Here is a 21,101-nt window from a genome sequence, read left to right on the forward strand (position 1 = left end):
AAAGGGGTGTAATATAAAAAAAAAAGTGGAGAAATGCAAAGCCAGACTGCGCTCTTCTCTCCTCTCCTGAGCCTTTGCGTAAACGCGCTCACTGAGTGAGTGAAGTCAAGTCCCTCCCAGACAAGCTGAGAGGAACACTGCCGTCAGAGACCCTCTCCAGTTTGATGCCAGAATTTTCTTACAGTCGTTCGGAAATATATCTGGGGTTTTTTTGTTTTTCTTTTCCTGAACGCTCTCGTGCGTTGCAGAGACGGTGGGAAGCTTTGGATCACCGCCGGGGACTCCGCGTTACGCACGAAGCCGAGCCTTCAGCCGCGCACCATGAAGGTAACCTTTGGCGCTCTGGTCATCACTGCCGGGGTCTGCGGCGTTCTCAGCTTCGCCTTTCTGGCGACTTCCCTCGCAACCGATTATTGGTACATCATAGAGATGAACTCGATGAACGCGACCGAGTCTGAGGACATGAGCTCTCACTCAGGATTGTGGCGCATCCACGAAGGTAGGCTGCGCCTTTAAACGCACCGTCCGGGAGGTCTAGTTAAATCACAGGGGAAGAATTGTGTGGCTGTTTTTCCTCCCTTTTCACCCAGGAGGGAAGATTCATCCTGACTCCATTGATTCATTTGCAGCCGATTCCTCCAAATACACTGAGACCGAACTGCGCATGCTGAGTAAGACTTCAGCTTTATTTCCTCATAAACTCTATGTGTTTGTGTGGGTGTGTGTGTGTGTGTGTGTGTGTGTGTTAGCTCAATCCGCGTGTTTCCGCTCCAGACATGCACAGAGTCATCGTGGTGATGCTGCCGCTCAGCCTGGTTCTCCTGTTGTTTGGGGGAATCTGCGGACTGGTCAGCGCCCTGGCTCGGAGCCCCGTCCTGCTCACCGGCACGGCCTGTTACTTCTTCATCAGCAGTAAGTTACGACTTAAAGAGCTGAAGCTCAACAAACTGGAACATCAACAAACAGTTGTTTTATTCCGAAGGATAAACACAATTTCATGATTTTGTTTATGAAATGGTCATCATGTTTCACACGTCTGTTGTTCATTTTGATGTTTGCGGCTCAGATCTAATGAAAACAAAACAAGAAAATCAGGTTCTCAGAAAATGAATATTAAATAACACTAATTTATGCGGGGATGTTTTAAACGCATACATTTTTATGACAGCTAAGTTAGCTACAAAAAGACCTTCCTAAAGATGCTGAGATTTCACAGAGTGCGTTTTTGAGTTCCATATTCAAGCATATTAATAGAAAACTGGGTGGAAGGAAAAAGTGTAGACAGTTTGATGAGAACATGTCAAGAGGAAGATGAGAGCCAATACTGCAGACAAGCTGAAGCCTGTTGGTCAGCAGAGCTCTGGCTCACTGCATCCATGTCGGTCTGCGCTGAGATGATATACCTTTCAGTAGACCCACAGCTTTGTGTTAAAAATCCTTTCTCATCAGTCTTATGAAATATTTGTAGAATCTGAGAAGCAATATTTTGGGTTTCCAGTAGCTCTAAACCGAAATCATCAAAATGAACATAACTTAGGACCTGAAAATATCCAACACAGTCTCACTCCCGACTCGTCATATATTGACGCATGGGCAGGTTCCCTTAGCGTCACATGTTGACGCGTCGGGTACCCCCTTCGCGTCAATAATTGACGAGAAGGGTTCTCTCTTTGAATGCTGTAGGGGAGACCGGGTATGGTTGAAACACTTTTTGCTCCAGCACCTGTAACTCACAGAATTTTTGAGCTAGAGTTTTCAAACTTTTATACAAAATACCCACATTTGTCTACTACAAATGGCACCAATTCAAACCTCTGCAAGAATATCACAGACCTCATGAGTTCATGTCAAATACATGGTGTTCCTTTGTTACAACCTACCCCACTACCGAGGTAGGTTGTAACACCTGCTGGGGTAAGTTGTAACAATTAGACAAAAGAAGCAAAAACAGAGGCCACACCATGTGATATGCTTCAAAAAGAGGTTTACTGAATTAAAAGAACAATACAAGAACAATGTCTCTCTCTCTGTGACTGACCATAACTCAAATATACTCTGTTTGTGTGTGTGCATGTGTGTAAATTATTCTACTAGAACAAACTTCCTTAACATGCATGATGTATGCTTAATGAACACTGAACAAACATGTAGATCTAACAAAAAACAATGTCAATGTGTGTGTTTGTGTCTATATGTGTGTATCCTTAATCAGAGTCACAGTGATGACAAATGAATGATGGTAGCCCAGGAGTGCAGGCTTGGTGGGCCCAGAGACTGCATAGGGCACATTTTAACCACACTTCCTGTGGCTTTGAGTTGCCAAATGGCTCCATACAGACAACACAAAAATATTCATTGTCTGAGGTCTCAGAATCCTCAGCATTTGCTTTTAACATTTTCTTGGCAGGCTTTCTCTCCTTCCTCTTTTGCTTGCCTTTATTCTTTGCAAAGAAACTCTTCCTTACATTTTTGCTTCCTCTTCTCTGTTCTTCTTCCACCAGTGCTTGTTTCACTGGTGTGTCAGTGAGAATTTCAGATTTCTTTTTCTTCCTGATCCTGCCAGTTGTTTTTCTTGGCCCTGCTTTTGGAAATGGCCGCATAGCCAAAGGATTGAATGCCTGACCAGGAGACACCACCGAGGTGCTTGGCTCATCTGGAGCACAGGACATGGTCACATCATTAACTGGAGAGGAGCCAGAAGTAGTAGTCTCCAGGTGAGTTGGAGGAGAGGAGGCAATCCCCAGGTGTGTAGGTGGAGACTGCAGCTGGAAAGCTCCAGATGTCAGTGATGTACCTGGGTCGGGACGGTCAGTGACTTGTGAGGGTGCATAGTCACACTCCTCAAAAATGTCAGGATTGAAGGGCCAAATACCTGTGGATTGGAAACCAGCTTGAATGTTTTTCGGTGTTGCAGCTGCAGGCAGAGCAGTCTTCACAATACTTGGAATATCATATATCATCGTCTTGGCAGGATTCATCTTCATCCAGGCATCACTTGCGGTGTTCACCATTTTCTTAAATGGGCCGTGAGACACTGCGATCCAGTGGCTGAAGTTTATGGCTACAGTGGGGGGGGAAGGTAAGTAGCACTATTCCCTTTTCTTTGCAGAAATCAATAACTTTAACAGATATATGTGAACAGTGATTGTCCAGCAAAAGTAAAACCTTCTTCTCTGGGCTCACCTTTGTGTGTTTTGCAAAATGAGCAAGGAATAAGAGGAAGTCTTCCTCTTGCATCCATCCTGAGGCGTTACCACTTCCTGCACTCCCTGTTGGCCCACTCTGAATGAAGAGTTCCTTGTAACGTTTACGGGGGAATACAAAGAAGGGAGGAATTGCATTTCCCAGCGCTTGCACAGCGCATGCTACTGACACGAGCACACCTCTCTCACCTGATGTCATCGCACCCACCTGCTTGACACCACGACGAGCAACAACACGGTCTGGTGACTGGACTGTTGTTACACCAGTTTCATCTACATTCCATATATCGCTCCCGTCGAAGTTGTATCTCTCAATGACCTGTCCAAGGCTTGTTGAAAAACCTTCCACATTTGGGCGGTTAAAACTTGTGGCGTGTAAGGCTGGTTGCCTCAGGACTCCTTATTGACAGGCTAGGATTCCGCTTCATAAATAATGTGAACCAGTCAGGCCCTGCCATCTGCTTCTCATCCCATGTCTGTGGGTGTTTGATGTTATATGTTACTGCCAGTTGATATGCAAACTTTCTGACCTAAAAGAAAGAGGAATAGAAAATTAGAGTACATAGACACAAAAAGTTTTTAAATTTGTCTAGCACGCTGGTATTCAATTCTTCTCTTGTCTCCAGTGACTAACCAGTCATATGCTTACCTCACGTGGGGTCAGTCCATAATACAGGTCTGCTGCCTGAGTCAAATAGTCAGCCAACGCTTCCTCCTGCACCTCAGAGAAGACTTTGTTGCTGCTCCAATAACCTACATTGGGAAGATCACTGGACCCCTGTTCTCTCAGCTTCTGCAGTGATTTGCAGTATCTGCTCAGTGTTACATGGCAGATCCCATGCGCCTTCGCAACTGATCTGACTGACTTGCTCTCCTTTGTGACCTCATTAGATGCCTTTTTTAAAACATCTGCAGGCACACCTCTATCAGTCTTTCGTATCCACTGCCTAGGCATTCTGTAAAATTGTTAAAATCAAAAGGTTGTATGTAAGGGGATGGTTGTAACACTTTTTAAAGATGTGTTACAACCCACCCCAACCCTGTCAGCCATGTTTAGCTAGCTGTAGTAGCAAAGTGGTTTGAAATTAGCATGGGAAAATGCATCACATTTTGCCTGAGAAACTACACTTTCATCTAATGTAAGTCATATGGTTTTATCTGCAACAGTATAAGTACCAAACAAAATATAGTCATGGTCAAAAAATTTACTTTCTTACCTCAAAATCAGTTTTTTCTCCTTAGTATCTTCATGTGCCTGTTTCCAGCCTTGACAATGACAATATGGGATTGGGGAGGAAGCGGGCAAACACTGAAATGATCATGTGACTCCTATCTTATCCCTGATTGGTGTAAATGGTGCTGTTACAACTCTCCCTATGTTACAACCATACCCGGTCTCCCCTACCGCTCCCTAAGCGTCCAGAACCGACGATCTAGGAACAAATAAGATAACACAATTCGTGCATAGCTGATGTATTTGTAGGTTCTTAACAATTTAGTTAATTTTACTTCTGTTTTAAAAGATCCTCCGGTTCTCTGAAGCCGCGATTTTAGCACCCGCTTCGGATGTTATCATCCCATAGAATGGCGATTATCAGTGGTTATCAGCCCCATTGAATGGCCTCAGTTGGTATATATATATATATATATATATATATATATATATATATATATATATATATATATATATATATATATATATATATATATATATATATATATATATATATATATATATATATATATATATATATATATATATATATATATATATATATATATATATATATATATATATATATATATATATATATATATATATATATATATATAAGCATATAATGAACTTAAAAGGTATATTCTAGAGTTATGTAGTGTTATGAGTTGTCCAACCACATAGCCTTCCACTAGGTGGCTGTATGTACATCTGTAGTTGCTTGCAATCTTATCAATAATGATAAGAAGAAGTTATCTTATAATTTTATTTTTAATTAAAAAAGTTAAAAATAAAAATACGGATGGATTTGCTCATATGATTATATGAAAATCTGTGTTTGTACCATATGAAAATGTTTAATATTTGTATTAGTAGTAATAATAATAAATTACGGATTGCACCCGACAAAACATTAGAGAAGAAGAAGAAGCTTACGTCATTCGACGACACTTTCCACGGTCGGAGCTGGTGAGTAGCCCCTGAATCTGTCAAATAAAAATGTAGTAAAAACCCTCAAAAGACCGAAAGTCTACATTTATAAATCTGCTGACGGTAGTTCTATGAGTTAATGTTAGCGAGTATGTGGCACAGCATGTGTTTGTACAGATTTAGACACGTTTTTAACCCTACTTGGTAGCAAAAATTGGCTACTTTAGCTCGCTAAAGTAGCCTTTTAAAAGCCAGTCAGGTTCAATAGCTGTCCTTCATACCTTTAATAACAATGTGCTAAAATTTTGTTTCATATATCTTAAAAAACCGTATACTTTTCAGTATACTAGTTTATATCAGTATATTGATTTAATGTTAGGATTCTGTCATACAGTTCATTACATTTCATCGTTTCCCACAGTGTATTATAAACCCTGAGGCCATCATTCTTTATTTGTTGCCCCACCAGGCTAAGCATTGTTTATTTATTTAAGTCTTTGTAAAACGTTTGCATTTTCTGTGACTTTATAGTTATTGTTCATGCTAATTATACAAGCTATGCCAATATAAAGTCTTTGTTTTCATTTTAGATCCGGATCACATACACAGGAGTCACTCATTGAAGATGAATCACAGTAAGTGACAGAAATTTGTACTCTTCTATATTTGAACAACAGTTCTCGCCTCAAGTAAAGAAACTGTGCATTGTTTTCTTGTTGTTGTAGTGGTTAGGCTGGACAGGGATCTTCGAATAATTGAGAGACACCATGGTGTAAAACGAAGGTGGCTCCCTTCGGATGGCATTTTCCAGAGAACACTGAGAGATGTTGACCAGGAACTTAGAGGTCAGCTGATACGACGAGCACAAAATGAAGCAAGGGAGAGGGCCACTCTTCTCAACCTGAAAAGAAGATGTAATGGTAACACTACTTCTTCTCTTGACTGTATGGTCATTAGCAAAATTGAAGCTCAAAGGTCTTGTGGTAAACCTAAATTTAATCTTTATGTTATCCCTGCACCATGCATATGTTCACTCTAGGTACTTAAGCCGCCTTTATGCAGTGTAAGAAGTGACTGGTTTATTCCAACTTGTCCTTTGTCATGGGTATGTGCTTTTGATGTGTATGGTTATTTATCTTTGGTGTATGAATATGTTTCTTGGGTGTATCCTGTCTTTCACCAATGCCCGTTGTAAATAGGCACAGATAAGTGAGTATTGTAATACATCCATTTTCTAATGGACATTCAATGATCTTATACATTACGGCAGATATTGAGTCACTGTAAGAACTATCAGTCTTTATATTCTGAGGATAACTTTTTTAAGAGTACAATTAAAATATCATTCAATTATTGGCAGTAATAGATTTTGACCTACAAACTGAGATTTCCTTATGCGAACTTTAGTGTCATGTTGAATATCTTGTGTAGAATTGGCTGCCACTACTTGTGTTCACAACATCCAAATTGAGATAAACACTATTTCAGATGTCAACCTTTTATTATGTTTAACATACTTCCATAAATGACTACTGTATCATGTTTTCATATTGTGCTGATTGTATTATTTTTACTAGTATTTATATTTCTTCTTTCTTTACAGATGGACAGGGAGTTGTTATAAGGCTGTCCAAGCAAGTGAATGCCTGTAACAGGAAACTGAAGAAGATTGTTACAGAGTACAATAATCTGCAGTGGCCTCCACAAACTGGCATCTTTCCATCACATTTAGAATTTTGAGAATTGTGTGATGCCTCCTCCCAGCTGTACACATTGTTTGATGAAGAAGTGAGTAGAATTGATCTAAAGGTTTTATTCAACTTTCTACATGCTGTTATTCACTTTATGTTGCTACTACATTTAACAAGGTTCCACTTGCAATTGTTCTCTTATTTTAAAGATTGAAGATCATGGTGTTGTTCCAAAGAACCTAAAAAGTCGAGCAATAGAAGCCCTGCATTTGAAGACTAGAGCAACTGAAGAAAAGCTTCTACTTAAGAGAGATGAACACTGTCATTCTTCACCTTCATCAACAACATGGACATTTAAGTTCAGCTATAAATGATACTGCAGATCCTGGTTCAAAAGCTGTACTTCATCAAAACATTATCATGTTAGAAAAGAAAATGTACAGTGCAATGAACATGTTCAAGAGGTTTATCGAAGTTGGTGCCCTCCTCCAAATCATCACCTACCAGAGTTTAACTCTTATTCTCAAGCACTTATGTCTCCAGATCTATATTACATAGACTATGATGAAAGCATTGACGATGGAGAGGATGAAGCAGATGATGACACAATGTTGACGAAGGAGAGAACAGCATAGATTGTGAATCATCTTCATGATTTATGGCCACTTACTGTTCTATGTGAAGAGCACATATTCCAGTATAAAAGTTCATTGATGATTTTCATATAAGCTTTTGTTCTAACATCTCAGTTTATTGTTTTGATATTGTTGAGACATATCTGTTTTTAAGTCAAGCTATATATAATCAAGGGCATTTTAATTTTACTCATTACAGCTTTGTAGTCTTTTCACATTTATTAATGTTCTTGTTCAGTATGACATTGTTAATGACTAAACTTTATTTACAGTTTGAATTTAACTCTTAATCTTGAGATGCTGCATAATCTGCTTTACATAATATCTTTAAATTTGAGCACAACAATGAAATAACTAAAACGTAGTGGACAAAAATTTTGTGATGTTGATATTTGAGAAATATTTGACTGTTATCCAAGAATTACATTATTTTGAAGGGCACTACTCTGTATTAAAAATTCATTAAGAGCTATGTCAGTGTTTCTGTGATATTTCAGACAGATTTCAAAACTTACAATATGGACTATTTGTAGCCTGTGTAGGGACTTACAAACTGGATGATTTGATTTACCTTCCTGGTTTTAGTAAGAATGCCAGCAGCACCATAATGTATCATCTGCAGTTGGATGATTGGCTACTTTTTTAGGAGACCCCTCACACCAGCATCCAGGTTGAGTGTTTGGTGTCTTAAGCGCTCCTTCCACTGCTCCACCACTCAGATGGCTGCACAGACTAGTGAGAATTATCTTACTGTTAGATTTGCATTTAGTTTTGCAACTGTAAGGACATGTACATTCCTGGTTGTTTAAAATGTTATAGAGCAGTTAATATTAGTGTTGATGTTTGCGTTTTTCTGGAGGGCAACACGAATATTGACATCCTTCACACCAGATATTACATTAAAATTTAAGCACACAGCAGGACGGATCAGGCAGGAATATAAAGACAGAGAGTCTGAATAACACCAACTGTATGTCAGAAAATTCTGACATGTAGTCTTATGTGATTTGTCTCTGCTTACATAAAAAAAATATATGGGCCACTATGGAAAATGGTCACAAACCATTTTGGGACCAAAATGTCTGCCCTCTTTTTTTCCCTTTATGGGGCCCACCTAGGTATGCCGGCTGGGGCATCATGACATAACTGTTTGTAACCTACCTGAGAAAGTGGCAACATACAGTCATATGAAAAAGTTTGGGCACCCCTATTAATCTTAATCGTTTTTATGTATAAATATTTGGGTGTTTGCAAAAGCTACTTCAGTTTGATATATCTAATGGACACAGTAATATTTCAGTATTGAAATGAGGTTTATTGGACTAACAGAAAATGTACAGTATGCATTAACAGAAAATTTGACAGGTGCAAAAATATGGGCACCTCAACAGAAAAGTGACATTAATATTTATTAGATCAGCCTTTTGCAAAAATAACAGCCTGTAGTAACTTCCTGTAGCTTTTAATAAGTTCTTTGATCCTGTATGAAGGTATTTTTGACCATTCCTCTTTACAAAACAATTCCAGTTGAGTTAAGTGTGATGGTTTCGAGCATGGACAGCCCGCTTCAAATTATCCCAGATGTTCAATGATATTCAGGTCTGGACTGGGATGGCCATCCAGAACATTGCAATTGTTCCTCTGCATGAATGCCTGAGTAGATTTGGAGCGGTGTTTTGGATCATTGTCTTGCTGAAATATCCATCCCCGGCATAACTTAAACTTTGTATCAGCTTCTTGAACATTATTCTCAAGAATCTGTTGATATTGAGTGGAATCCATGTGACCCTCAACTTTAACAAGATTCCCAGTACCAGCATTGGCCACACAACCCCAAAGCATGATGGAACCTCCACCAAATTTTACAGTGGGTAGCAAGTGTTTTCTTGAATGCTGTTTTTGTTTGTTTTTTCCCCGCCATGCATAATGCCTTTTTATGACCAAACAACTCAATCTTTTGTTTCTTCAGTCCACAGGACCTTATTCCAAAATGAAGCTGGCTCGTCCAAATGTGCTTTGCAGACCTCAAGCGGCTCTGTTTGAGGCGTAATTGCTGAAAAAGGCTTCTTTGCATCACTCTCCCATACAGCGCCTCCTTGTTAACACATACTATCTGTAATAGTGCAGCTAAACTAAATATGAGAAAAAGTGAAGCCCTGATCATAGTTTAATACACTACAATTACACTCTCAATGACCATATACATTACTTTATAACATCCTCGCACTTACAACTCACAAGGTCTTATTGTCGCGGCAAACGTTCAATGTTTGAAATGGAATGCGCCCCATCATTGACACACGGGGCCTTATTGTCGCGGCAAACGTTCAATGTTTGAAATGGAATGCGCCCCATCATTGACACACGGGCGATGTCATGATTAAACTCACCAGTCTGAGTGGGTAGCAAATTCTGTTAAAGTAAGTAAATCACATTTTCCAGTCATAAACTGAACTTATCAGACAGAATGAAATCCTAATGTCAAATCGTATTAATAGTTTTCATTAAGCGGCAAAAAGTGTGTAACTGGTCACGTGGCGTGTCACCCATTGATAACCAATAGTAACATGTGACGTTGTGGAACTACTGCATCCCACAATGGAATCTTCTCCAGCTGTGTCCTATCAACATGCCTGTCCCAACGATTTCGCGAAGGGAGAAAGTGCCTTTACCTGAACGTGTCGTCTTCTAACCTGGTCAATTTGTTTATTTAAAAGGAAAGATCTTACTCATTTTTTTTTGCTAAAGGGTATTATTTGTGCTACCATGTGGAAATTTTTGAAGTGCAACAGTAATTAGTTCAGCTAACATGCTTACTGATGTGTTCGCTTGATACCCAAATATTTGTTACTATGTAAAGCACTCACATTTGACAGAATATCTTTTCAATACAAAAGCTTTTTATTGATGCATTATACATTTATCAATTGTTTAAGACAAACTACAGGAAATGCTAACATTGACAGCTTTCGGATAAACAAATGTCACAACTGTGACCAAATTAGAAGTGTCTTTTTTGCAGTCCCAGTGATACATAATACATTTTGAAAAAAACATGTTTAATGACAGATAGCACAACACAAAAATACATCTCCAATAAAAGCTTGTTTTACAATTTTGCTGAAAACAGAAGTGAATGATTTCACAGACCTGAAGATGTTGCACAATGGAGATCCATGGCTATAAAAACCAAAAACTACTTATATCATATGTTAGACACTATCTTGAACATACAGATTTGAACATTTTGGACAGTGAGACACCATGTCATTATTCCAGCAAAGAACCAAGTAGTACTATAAGACAATTTTTCAACGTTAAACATGTTAATGTTTCACCTTCTCTGAAAGACTTAATATCTGCCGTAATGTATAAGATCATTGAATGTCCATTAGAAAATGGATGTATTACAATACTCACTTATCTGTGCCTATTTACAACGGGCATTGGTGAAAGACAGGATACACCCAAGAAACATATTCAAAAGATAAATAACCATACACATCAAAAGCACATACCCATGACAAAGGACAAGTTGGAATAAACCAGTCACTTCTTACACTGCATAAAGACGCTTAAGTACCTAGAGTGAACATATGCATGGTGCAGGGATAACATAAAGATTAAATTTAGGTTTACCACAAGACCTTTGAGCTTCAATTTTGCTAATGACCATACAGTCAAGAGAAGAAGTAGTGTTACCATTACATCTTCTTTTCAGGTTGAGAAGAGTGGCCCTCTCCCTTGCTTCATTTTGTGCTCGTATCAGCTGACCTCTAAGTTCCTGGTCAACATCTCTCAGTGTTCTCTGGAAAATGCCATCCGAAGGAGCCACCTTCGTTTTACACCATGGTGTCTCTCAATTATTCGAAGATCCCTGTCCAGCCTAACCACTACAACAACAAGAAAACAATGCACAGTTTCTTTACTTGAGGCGAGAACTGTTGTTCAAATATAGAAGAGTACAAATTTCTGTCACTTACTGTGATTCATCTTCAATGAGTGACTCCTGTGTATGTGATCCGGATCTAAAAATGAAAACAAAGACTTTATATTGGCATAGCTTGTATAATTAGCATGAACAATAACTATAAAGTCACAGAAAATGCAAACGTTTTACAAAGACTTAAATAAATAAACAATGCTTAGCCTGGTGGGGCAACAAATAAAGAATGATGGCCTCAGGGTTTATAATACACTGTGGGAAACGATGAAATGTAATGAACTGTATGACAGAATCCTAACATTAAATCAATATACTGATATAAACTAGTATACTGAAAAGTATACGGTTTTTTAAGATATATGAAACAAAATTTTAGCACATTGTTATTAAAGGTATGAAGGACAGCTATTGAACCTGACTGGCTTTAATAACGCTACATTAGCGAGCTAAAGTAGCCTTTTTTTGCTACCAAGTAGGGTTAAAAACGTGTCTAAATCTGTACAAACACATGCTGTGCCACATACTCGCTAACATTAACTCATAGAACTACCGTCAGCAGATTTATAAATGTAGACTTTCGGTCTTTTGAGGGTTTTTTTACTACATTTTTATTTGACAGATTCAGGGGCTACTCACCAGCTCCGACCGTGGAAAGTGTCGTCGAATGACGTAAGCTTCTTCTTCTTCTCTAATGTTTTGTCGGTGCAATCCGTAATTTATTATTATTACTACTAATACAAATATTAAACATTTTCATATGGTACAAACACAGATTTTCATATAATCATATGAGCAAATCCATCCGTATTTTTATTTTTAACTTTTTTAATTAAAAATAAAATTATAAGATAACTTCTTCTTATCATTATTGATAAGATTGCAAGCAACTACAGATGTACATACAGCCACCTAGTGGAAGGCTATGAGGTTGGACAACTCATAACACTACATAACTCTAGATATACCTTTTAATTTCATTATATGCTTATATATATATATATATATATATATATATATATATATATATATATATATATATATATATATATATATATATATATATATATATATATATATATATATATATATATATATATATATATATATATATATATATATATATATATATATATATATATATATATATATATATATATATATATATATATATATATATATATATACCAACTGAGGCCATTCAATGGGGCTGATAACCACTGATAATCGCCATTCTATGGGATGATAACATCCAAGCGGGTGCTAAAATCGCGCTTCAGAGAACCGGAGGATCTTTTAAAACAGAAGTAAATTAACTAAATTGTTAAGAACCTACAAATACATCAGCTATGCACGAATTGTGTTATCTTATTTGTTCCTAGATCGTCGGTTCTGGACGCTTAGGAGCGGTACAGCATTCAAGAGAGAACCCTTCTCGTCAATTATTGACGCTGGTAGTACCAACGCCACAACATGTGACGCTAAGGGAACCTGCCCATGCGTCAATATATGACGAGTCGGGAGTGAGACTGTGTTGAAATATCACTATGTGTGTAATGAACCTCTATAACATACAGTAAGTTCAAACTTTCTAATTGGATTGTGAAAGAAGTTAACGTTTAGAGAACATTTTTAGACATAGTGACTGAAATGAATCTTCATAGACAGTAAAAAACTAAAGTATTTTAATGGTTCAGTCATTCTAACAAGCCAAACAGTGAAAATCTGCACTACAGACTAAATAACTCCAAACTGAGGCTGTAGGGTTGTAAAGTTTACACCTTGTATGATGAGAGATTCTTGCCTCATTTGTCACCCTGTTGCTTTTATGGGAGCAACCAAGTCACATGGAAGCAGCAATAACATCACAATAAGCATGAGAGCAGCTCTGCTTCACATCACTGTGGAGTAGAGTCAACGGAACGAGTCCAGCTGCTCCCAAAGGTTTCTTCAGTTCAGAGCATGGATGGACGTAGCAGGCCGAGAGGTCATTAAAGGTCACTGCAGGGGGGCCGGTAGAACACGTGGCTCTATGCCTCCGTTCTGCTCAGTGTTTGATCCAAACGTGTCTCTAATGATATAAGCTGTTCTGATCACACACCCCGGTGTGTGAAGTGCTGCATAAAGCCCCCTGTGGAGACGAGAGTACGTGATTGAAAGGTGAAACCTGACACCAACACCTCTCTTTAGTTCTGGTTGGTTTTCCTCCATCGATCCATCTCCTCTTCCCTGTCCTAAATTTGCACATTGATATCTTTAAATGAGTGTCCTTTGTCCGTTTGTGTAGCTGCTGTTGTTTCTCCAATCTGCAGTGGTGTGTCACACCAATGAGTGTGTGTTTGGGTGTCTTATCCTTGAAATGAATCATTCTGAGAGAGCTGTTGGGTTTTATGTCATGCTTGGAAAATATCCTCCTTAGTTTCTCAGAATCTCCAGCCTCATCATATGATGACCTTTCCTTCTCCTTTTCTTTTCTCCTTCGTTAGAGTGAGTTGTGTGTTTTCTCGAGGTTTGAAGTGTGTTTCTCCTCCTTCACTTCCGTCCTTGTGGGGATCTGTTCGACTCGGCGCCGCAAGGTTTTAGTGACTGAATGTTTTTTGTTCCGGTGGGTGGTGAGATTCAGAGAGTTGATAGAAAACTGGGGGAGGTTTCTGTCTGAATGCCGGACGATGCAAACGGATAGTTTGTTGTCATTGCCGTCCTCCCTCGTAAACTTCATTTTGTCTTTGCTTGGTAAAGGCTTCCACTTCTTTGGCTTGCCTTTTGATGACCCAGGTGCCACTGCTAGCTGCAGGAATGGATGTGTGTCAGATGTTTGGCACCACAGAAGACGTTGCATCCAGCACTGGCAGCGTCTCACAGGATGAAGATAATATTCCACACATAGCAGTTCCTGGGTTGTGTTATCACCATGACGACCTCAGTCAGAACAAACACAATCAGGATGACGAGCAAAACTAACTTCAGTCTGTTCTTAAGAACTGATGTGAATCTTCCAGCAGGACGGTGGCTGTCTCTACAAGCTACTGCTTTGGAACAGCTGACCGATTCCTACGTTTTGGTTGTTGGTAAAGTTAGCTAACCCTAAATCATCTTAACGCTGTTATGTTAATATGGGTATTTCTGGTAATCAGATTACTATTGGACTCATAAAGCAATCGTCTGAGCTTGTGGCACACCTCGTCCAGCTTGATCTCTCCTGCCAAGGCCTCATGACCTCCATAAAGAGGACCTTGTGACAGACGGACAGACAGACACTTACCTACAAAGACTCTTTGTAGCCTTCCCTTAATAATCAGCACATGGTGAGGAGCAGGATGGGGTGAAGGTTTGAATCCGATTAGAACCTTTTTGTGAACTTCTTGACCGTCCAACATTTAGAAAGATGATGTTTTTTTCGATCGGTTGCTCCTTATTTTTAAGCTCGCATTTCCTAATAACCTTTAAAAAAATACTCATTCTCTGTGTTTAAACATCAAAGAAAACAAGATCAGAATTCAACAAAAGTTGCATGGCTTTACAGTCATGCGTACGGCCCCATCCACAATTATTGGCACCCCCAGTTGGTGGAAGCTCCTTCCTGAATGGCCACCTGGGTAAGACCCTCCTTTAACCGGCTCACACCAAACATAAACCTGGAAAATAGATACATACAACTCTGGCAAACATGAACACTGAACCATTTTATTGTTCCACCAAATATTGATTTCTGATCTCTTCCTGAGTTAAAACATTAGTATTGTTGTTGGGGGGGGAAACCTTATCAAGCTCTTATAAAACTGACTAAGGAACACTGAAATTATAGATGTAATATCCTTCGCGTTAGTGTTTATGGATCTGTTTGTTAGCCTTTCAAATTGATGTGGAATTGATTTTTTTTTTCACCCACACAAGAAGTTTACATGATCATCTGTCCTAACTTTTTCTGATGGGACTCCATCAGAAATAGTTAGGAGAAAACACCAGAGTCAGTCGTTGTTCAACAATAATTGAATACATTTTTAAATTGCTTCATCCAGAATTTATCAGGATAAAGGCAGTATACTTGGCTTTTGGTCTTTAAGAAGCACTATGTCATGCAATAAGACGGTCATAAAAAGTAATGAAGTTCTTTTTAATGTGCAACAATATGAATAAAAAAAAAATGCACATTTTGCAGCAACCAATGCGCGATCAAATCATCAGACCAGGAGACTCATCTAACCTCTCCAGAGAGACATGATTACAGCTTGTTGGCTGCCATCATAACGGTCTGCTATTATTACAAATAAAGTCTGAGACGGTTACCGTCAGACAGGAGAGGAGGAAATGTTCAGCAGGCGTCCAAACATTACAGGATTTAAATGATTTGCCCTGGACTCCTGGTTTTGTGGCGCTGCTGTGGTTTCATGCTTCCCCCGTTATTTTGGTGCCACGAGGCGAATGATGCAACTACTCCTCACCAATCATCAGTCGCCGAGCAAGAAGAGCATTTTAAGATCCAGGCAGCAGGTTTGTGTTTGTGTAGACTGCAGCATGCGTGTAGCCGTGTTGTTACCAACTTTGATTCATCTTGTTATTACAAATACAAATAACAAATAACCTTTGTCAGGTCACAGCTTCAACATCTTTATTCCAACATGAACCTGCTGGGATCTGAACCCTTCCATTGTGGCTGTGAGTGAGAGTAAATAAATACAAACATATTCATAAAGCACATTTCACAGATAAAAATCTCATGGTTCTTCACAAAGACGGAGCATGACAGTTGTTGCTCTTGGACTACAAATTCATTGGGACTACAAGTAGAAGAATGGAGGACGGTGTGTCCAAGGGTGTGGAGTGTTAGTGTTTGGTCATAGAGTGTGATGGATGTAAGTTAGAAAGCTCAGGTTTTGGTTCGTTCATCCTCACGGTTGCTGGGTTTCCAACACAGCTCATCCTGACTGGATTGGGTTTATTTCCTGCTCTTCCATGAAGGCCTGATTTGTGGAGTCCAAGAGAAATTCTCCATCCTGAGCCGAGGATCTCTGCAGCTCATCCAAAGCTGCTTTTCCGATAGCGACCCTCCTGGTTCGTGTTGTCCTTTCAGGTGGACGGCCACGTCCTGCTAGGTTTGTAAAAGTGACTCTTCTTCCATTTTCAGATGATTGATTGAACAGAGCTATGTGAAGTACATTGTTTCAAACTGAATAAACACAAACTACCCTCAAATTTCCTACCTTTACTTGTGCACCGGATGCTAGCCGAACAATTTCAACAAACTCAAACAGGAAGTTGAATTTTTTTTGTAACCATTCTCTGTAAATATAAAGAATAACTTGGTGGGGAGGAGAAAGTATCTGATGTGCCAGAGTTACTGTCTAGTGCGCACAGGAAAACATTTGGTCTTCAAGAAGTACAAATAAAACAATATATCGGTTTTTCCTTCCCCTTTGTCAGGTGTTTTTATAAGATTCTGTCGTTGGAATCCAGGCCATAACTCTGGTATTTGACAGGTAAAGGTGAACCATCTAACTTTAACAGGAATGTCAACAGTTTTCCTTACATCATAGACTATATGACAACAATCCTCCTGATGAGCAGAGATGTGATGAGTTTGACACCAGCTGATGGGAAATACTGTTTACATCCCAACACAAAACGACGTCTTACTGACCAGACTGACCTGAACCCACATCGATAGCAACTTTTGTTTCTGAAGTGGAGGAAGACAGTCAACTTCTGTCCTTCCTGTTTGCTTCCCAGCAGCGTCTTCGTCCTTTTCTCTCTCCCTCCAACTCATTGCCGTCAAGAGCATAACAATGAGACATCAGAGTCGGATCCTCATCACAACCCCCTCTCTGTTGTGCCTCAGGGTGTAATTGTAATAAAATCTTGATTAGTCACCACCCTGGGTAGCTCCACTCGCATCCACTGAAACCGGGAGCACGCTGTCAAAATTAAAATGGTTTCCAATAGCAACACAGTGAAAACCGGTGGGTCTTTGTTCTTTCTATGTAGATAAGGGAGGCTAATATCGCACACATCAGTGCATTTCCTGTCTCTCAATACGAGATTTTTGCCAGCTTGATTCTTATCTCTCAGATTAGCGCTCTCTCTGCCAGGTCCAGGTGATGTCAGAGTCCACAAACTGATTGAAAAAGGTCTCGACTAGAGGATGTGGAGCTTCCACAGTTTTCAATGTTAAATCACATATATGGGTTATTGTGTTGATGGAATAATAAGCAAAAACCTCTGAATTAGTCTTTTTTGAAGACTAATTTAAAATAACCTCAACGTAAAAAGTAAAAATCAATATTGATTGTGTGTTAAAATTTATTTCAGTACATAAATATTTCCCAGGTCCTGGGATGCGGAACATTATGGAATAATTTGACTTTGTCTCTTTAAATTGATCTGATTCCTGGACCTGAGCAGCAGTCTGTATCTGACCAATTAGCTTACAGCAGTGCTAGCCACGCCCACTGAATTCAATTGAAGTCACATCAGTTCAATCTACTCCTTTGCTACACAGAAGGTCAGAGCAGATGTAGCTTCTTTGGAGGGGAAAAGTGAATAAAGTGAGAGAAAACTTAAAGTTAACAGTTTAAATATCAGCAGACAATGTAAACTGGAGATGAAAGTGAGGAACAGCAGTCAGTTTGTCCTTCATGCTAAGATTATAGCATCATAACTGATAGCATAGATTGGGATAAGATAACGCTTTGGAATGAGGCATTAGAGACTCTCGTAATGATTACATAATCTATTAAATGTATAAATAAACCTATTTCCATGTAGACTCAGATCAATTAAAAGTCAATAAATCCACACATCACATTTGATCTGTATCAATAATACTTCTACAAAGGATTTTTCTTTTATTTCCTAAAACTTCCATAAATATTTTAGAACTGAATTAATAATTCTATGGCTGCACTTTATCTGGCAGTACTAATGGATCATAATGGGTCGCTGTGATAAAAGGCCCTGCAGCATCAGCCTGGTGAAGGTTTTCTCATGAGAAGTACTTGATTTATTTGTTGTATAGAAGATCTGCTCTCTCCCAAAATAAACATTTTTTTTATCTGGAAACCTAAAAAGTGATATTCCTCTATTTTTTTCTGTTTGCTTCCACATCCAGGCCTGCTGACTCTTTGCGGTGCGAGTCTCTACATCGTCTACTCCTACCAAGCGCTGGCGGAGACGAAGCGCCTGGTGGGGCCTGAGGGCCTGGCCTACATCCACACCTCCTTCGGCTGGTCTCTGGGCCTCGCCTGGCTCTCCTACGGCCTGGAGCTGCTCGCCGGAACTCTGCTGCTCATAGCCGCACAAATGGCCAGGATACGGCAGAGAGGGCCCAGTAAGGCCTGACGCTGCCCGCCACGCCGATCCCCGAACGTCCCAAACACAAACTGAAGCGACAACGGTGTGGACAACTTGCATTTTATTATTTTATTTTTTTTCCAGGTGGGGCAAGAATTTCACTGGGACAGTGACTGAGGTGTGAACAATTGTGCCCCCTTGTGGTGTGTACTGAGGTCCCTTCTCATTTTGGAGTTGTTGATAATGGTGTTTTATTTGAGTATATATGTAAAAAGTTAAATCTGTAAAGTTGTCCACTCTGCAAACCTTCCCTCTGTTTTTATCAGTTTATGAGTCCTATTTGCTGTTTTCAGTTGGATAACAAAAGCAAAGTGTTGCTATGTAAAAAGTGCTAAATAATTATTATACAGTTTGGTCACATGTAATGGTTTAAAAATTTCCGTATCATAGCGTCAACATTTCTCCTTCTTTCTGACATTTCAAGATGGTCTTCACTTTACTGTACAGTGATTTGTGTGAGTGTTCATACTTTAACCTTTCTATGAACTGTTGGGTTGCAACCACAAACATCAATGGATTTTTTTAAAAGTAGTTTTTTTTAGATGATAAAACTCTAAAAACTGTGTCCTCCATTTGTACTCAGCTCCCTTGAGTCGGAAATCCTGATGGTGTGATTACTGGAGACTGAATTAGTCGCCCGAGGCCCCAAAGCCTGGTCTCTTCCTGGGGACCAGACTTCGGGCCCCAAAAGGAGCAGTGAGTCTTCATAATGTAGTATGTGACACACACACACACACACACACACACACACACACACACACACACACACACACACACACACACACAGATATATATATATATATATATATATATATATATATATATATAAATATATATATCTATATATATATATATATATATATATATATATATATATATATACATATATATATATGTAAATAAATAAATAAATTCTAATAAATAAATTCTAAAGAAAACTATAATTAATATTGCATAAAGTGTACCTTTAAGTTGTAAATCCAAACTGACGGCCTAATAATGCCACTGTTATAAACAAACCAGTGAACTCAGGAATGAACGATTAACTCGAGTCTCAGTGAGAGACATTTTTAACTTTGCTTGTTTACAATGCTCTGCTCACACTCCAGTAGGTCTTGTTATCCTTTTTAATTTAAAAACATATCTAAGAAAGGGCTGGATATGAGCACAGAGAGGATTCTCGTTGCTCTCTGTCTGTTGTCGTCACTCGTCACGGCGACTCTGTGCTGCACTGAGCAGCAGAGAGGAAGAGGAGGGTTACGGTGCGCTCCCTTCTTCTTGGTTTATTCTTGCTTGTTTGTCTTTAGTTAATGTTGATAGTTAAGTGTTGCTTACAATTAATTTGTTACCTTAATTGTTATATTTAATGACAAATTAGGATTTTGTTCCTACCAAAGCAACTCTAATCAACATTTTTTCCTCTACTGTTTGTTATATTTTCCTTTTCTTTTGTTATTACAAGTAACACCAATGCATTATCAATGTATACAACATTTGTATGTAGCAAAAAAAAACTACATGGTGTCTGACATTTATGTATTGAAATGTTATATTTGATCAAAATATATACTTTTTTTTGCTGTAAATACAAATACATACTTCACCCATAGAAACTATGAAAATAAAACTATGTTATGAATAAAATGGCTTGTTCTTAGAAAATGTACATTTTCAAAAATGGATCATTTGAGAGACATTTGACTAACAGTATGCTTTCACAACCTGAGTTGTGGATCTCTGTACCTCCTCCAGAGTCACCCTGGGTTTCTTTGCCACTTACCTTTGCAAAGTTCTATCAGGTTCTGTTTCCAACGATGGTGTATTAGGGACATTGTAGTGTGGGGCAGGAGTACATTTCTGCAAAAACACTCTAAATAAATTTTGAGATGAATCTCAGAAATGTTTTTTTTTTTTTTTTTTTTTTTAAATAAAAGCAACTGACTCATTTTCTTGATTTTCAAAAGTCAAAACATATTAGACTTTTGAAATTAAGAAAGTTCTCCCTTTTTTTGTGTAGAGCATTTCTGAGACTTTTCTCGCAAATTTTAGAATTTTCAAACTCAGACGTTTCTGACATTCTCAAAATGTCTGAGGTTTTTTTGGTGGAGATTTACTCCTATTTTTTATTAATTTTTT

The 21,101-nt window shown here is 38.7% G+C and overlaps 1 protein-coding gene and 2 long non-coding RNA genes across 4 annotated transcripts; 2 read left to right on the forward strand and 1 right to left on the reverse strand.

Annotated features, from left to right (window-relative positions):
- The first annotated feature begins 164 nt into the window (after nt 1-164).
- Nucleotides 165-19,223, forward strand: tmem235b (transmembrane protein 235b). The gene is given in 5 exon segments (XM_044103626.1): nt 165-203; nt 205-499; nt 591-671; nt 775-912; nt 18,724-19,223. Coding segments are annotated over 5 exon segments (783 nt in total). The 3' UTR covers nt 18,954-19,223.
- LOC122823711 lies at nt 5,346-8,147 on the forward strand. 2 transcript variants are annotated; one of them, XR_006369381.1, is made up of 5 exons: nt 5,346-5,388; nt 5,940-5,984; nt 6,075-6,269; nt 6,953-7,137; nt 7,250-8,147. It is a non-coding gene; the product is annotated as an uncharacterized LOC122823711 (long non-coding RNA). The 2 variants fall into 2 exon arrangements; XR_006369380.1 differs by having other exon boundaries at nt 5,359-5,388; nt 6,075-7,137.
- Nucleotides 11,500-12,281, reverse strand: LOC122823712. The gene is made up of 3 exons (XR_006369382.1): nt 12,258-12,281; nt 11,659-11,703; nt 11,500-11,568 (listed from the first exon to the last, which is right to left on the reverse strand). It is a non-coding gene; the product is annotated as an uncharacterized LOC122823712 (long non-coding RNA).
- Nucleotides 19,224-21,101: the final 1,878 nt, after the last annotated feature.

This window comes from Gambusia affinis, linkage group LG20, assembly GCF_019740435.1.
Source record: "Gambusia affinis linkage group LG20, SWU_Gaff_1.0, whole genome shotgun sequence".
NCBI lineage: Eukaryota > Metazoa > Chordata > Actinopteri > Cyprinodontiformes > Poeciliidae > Gambusia > Gambusia affinis.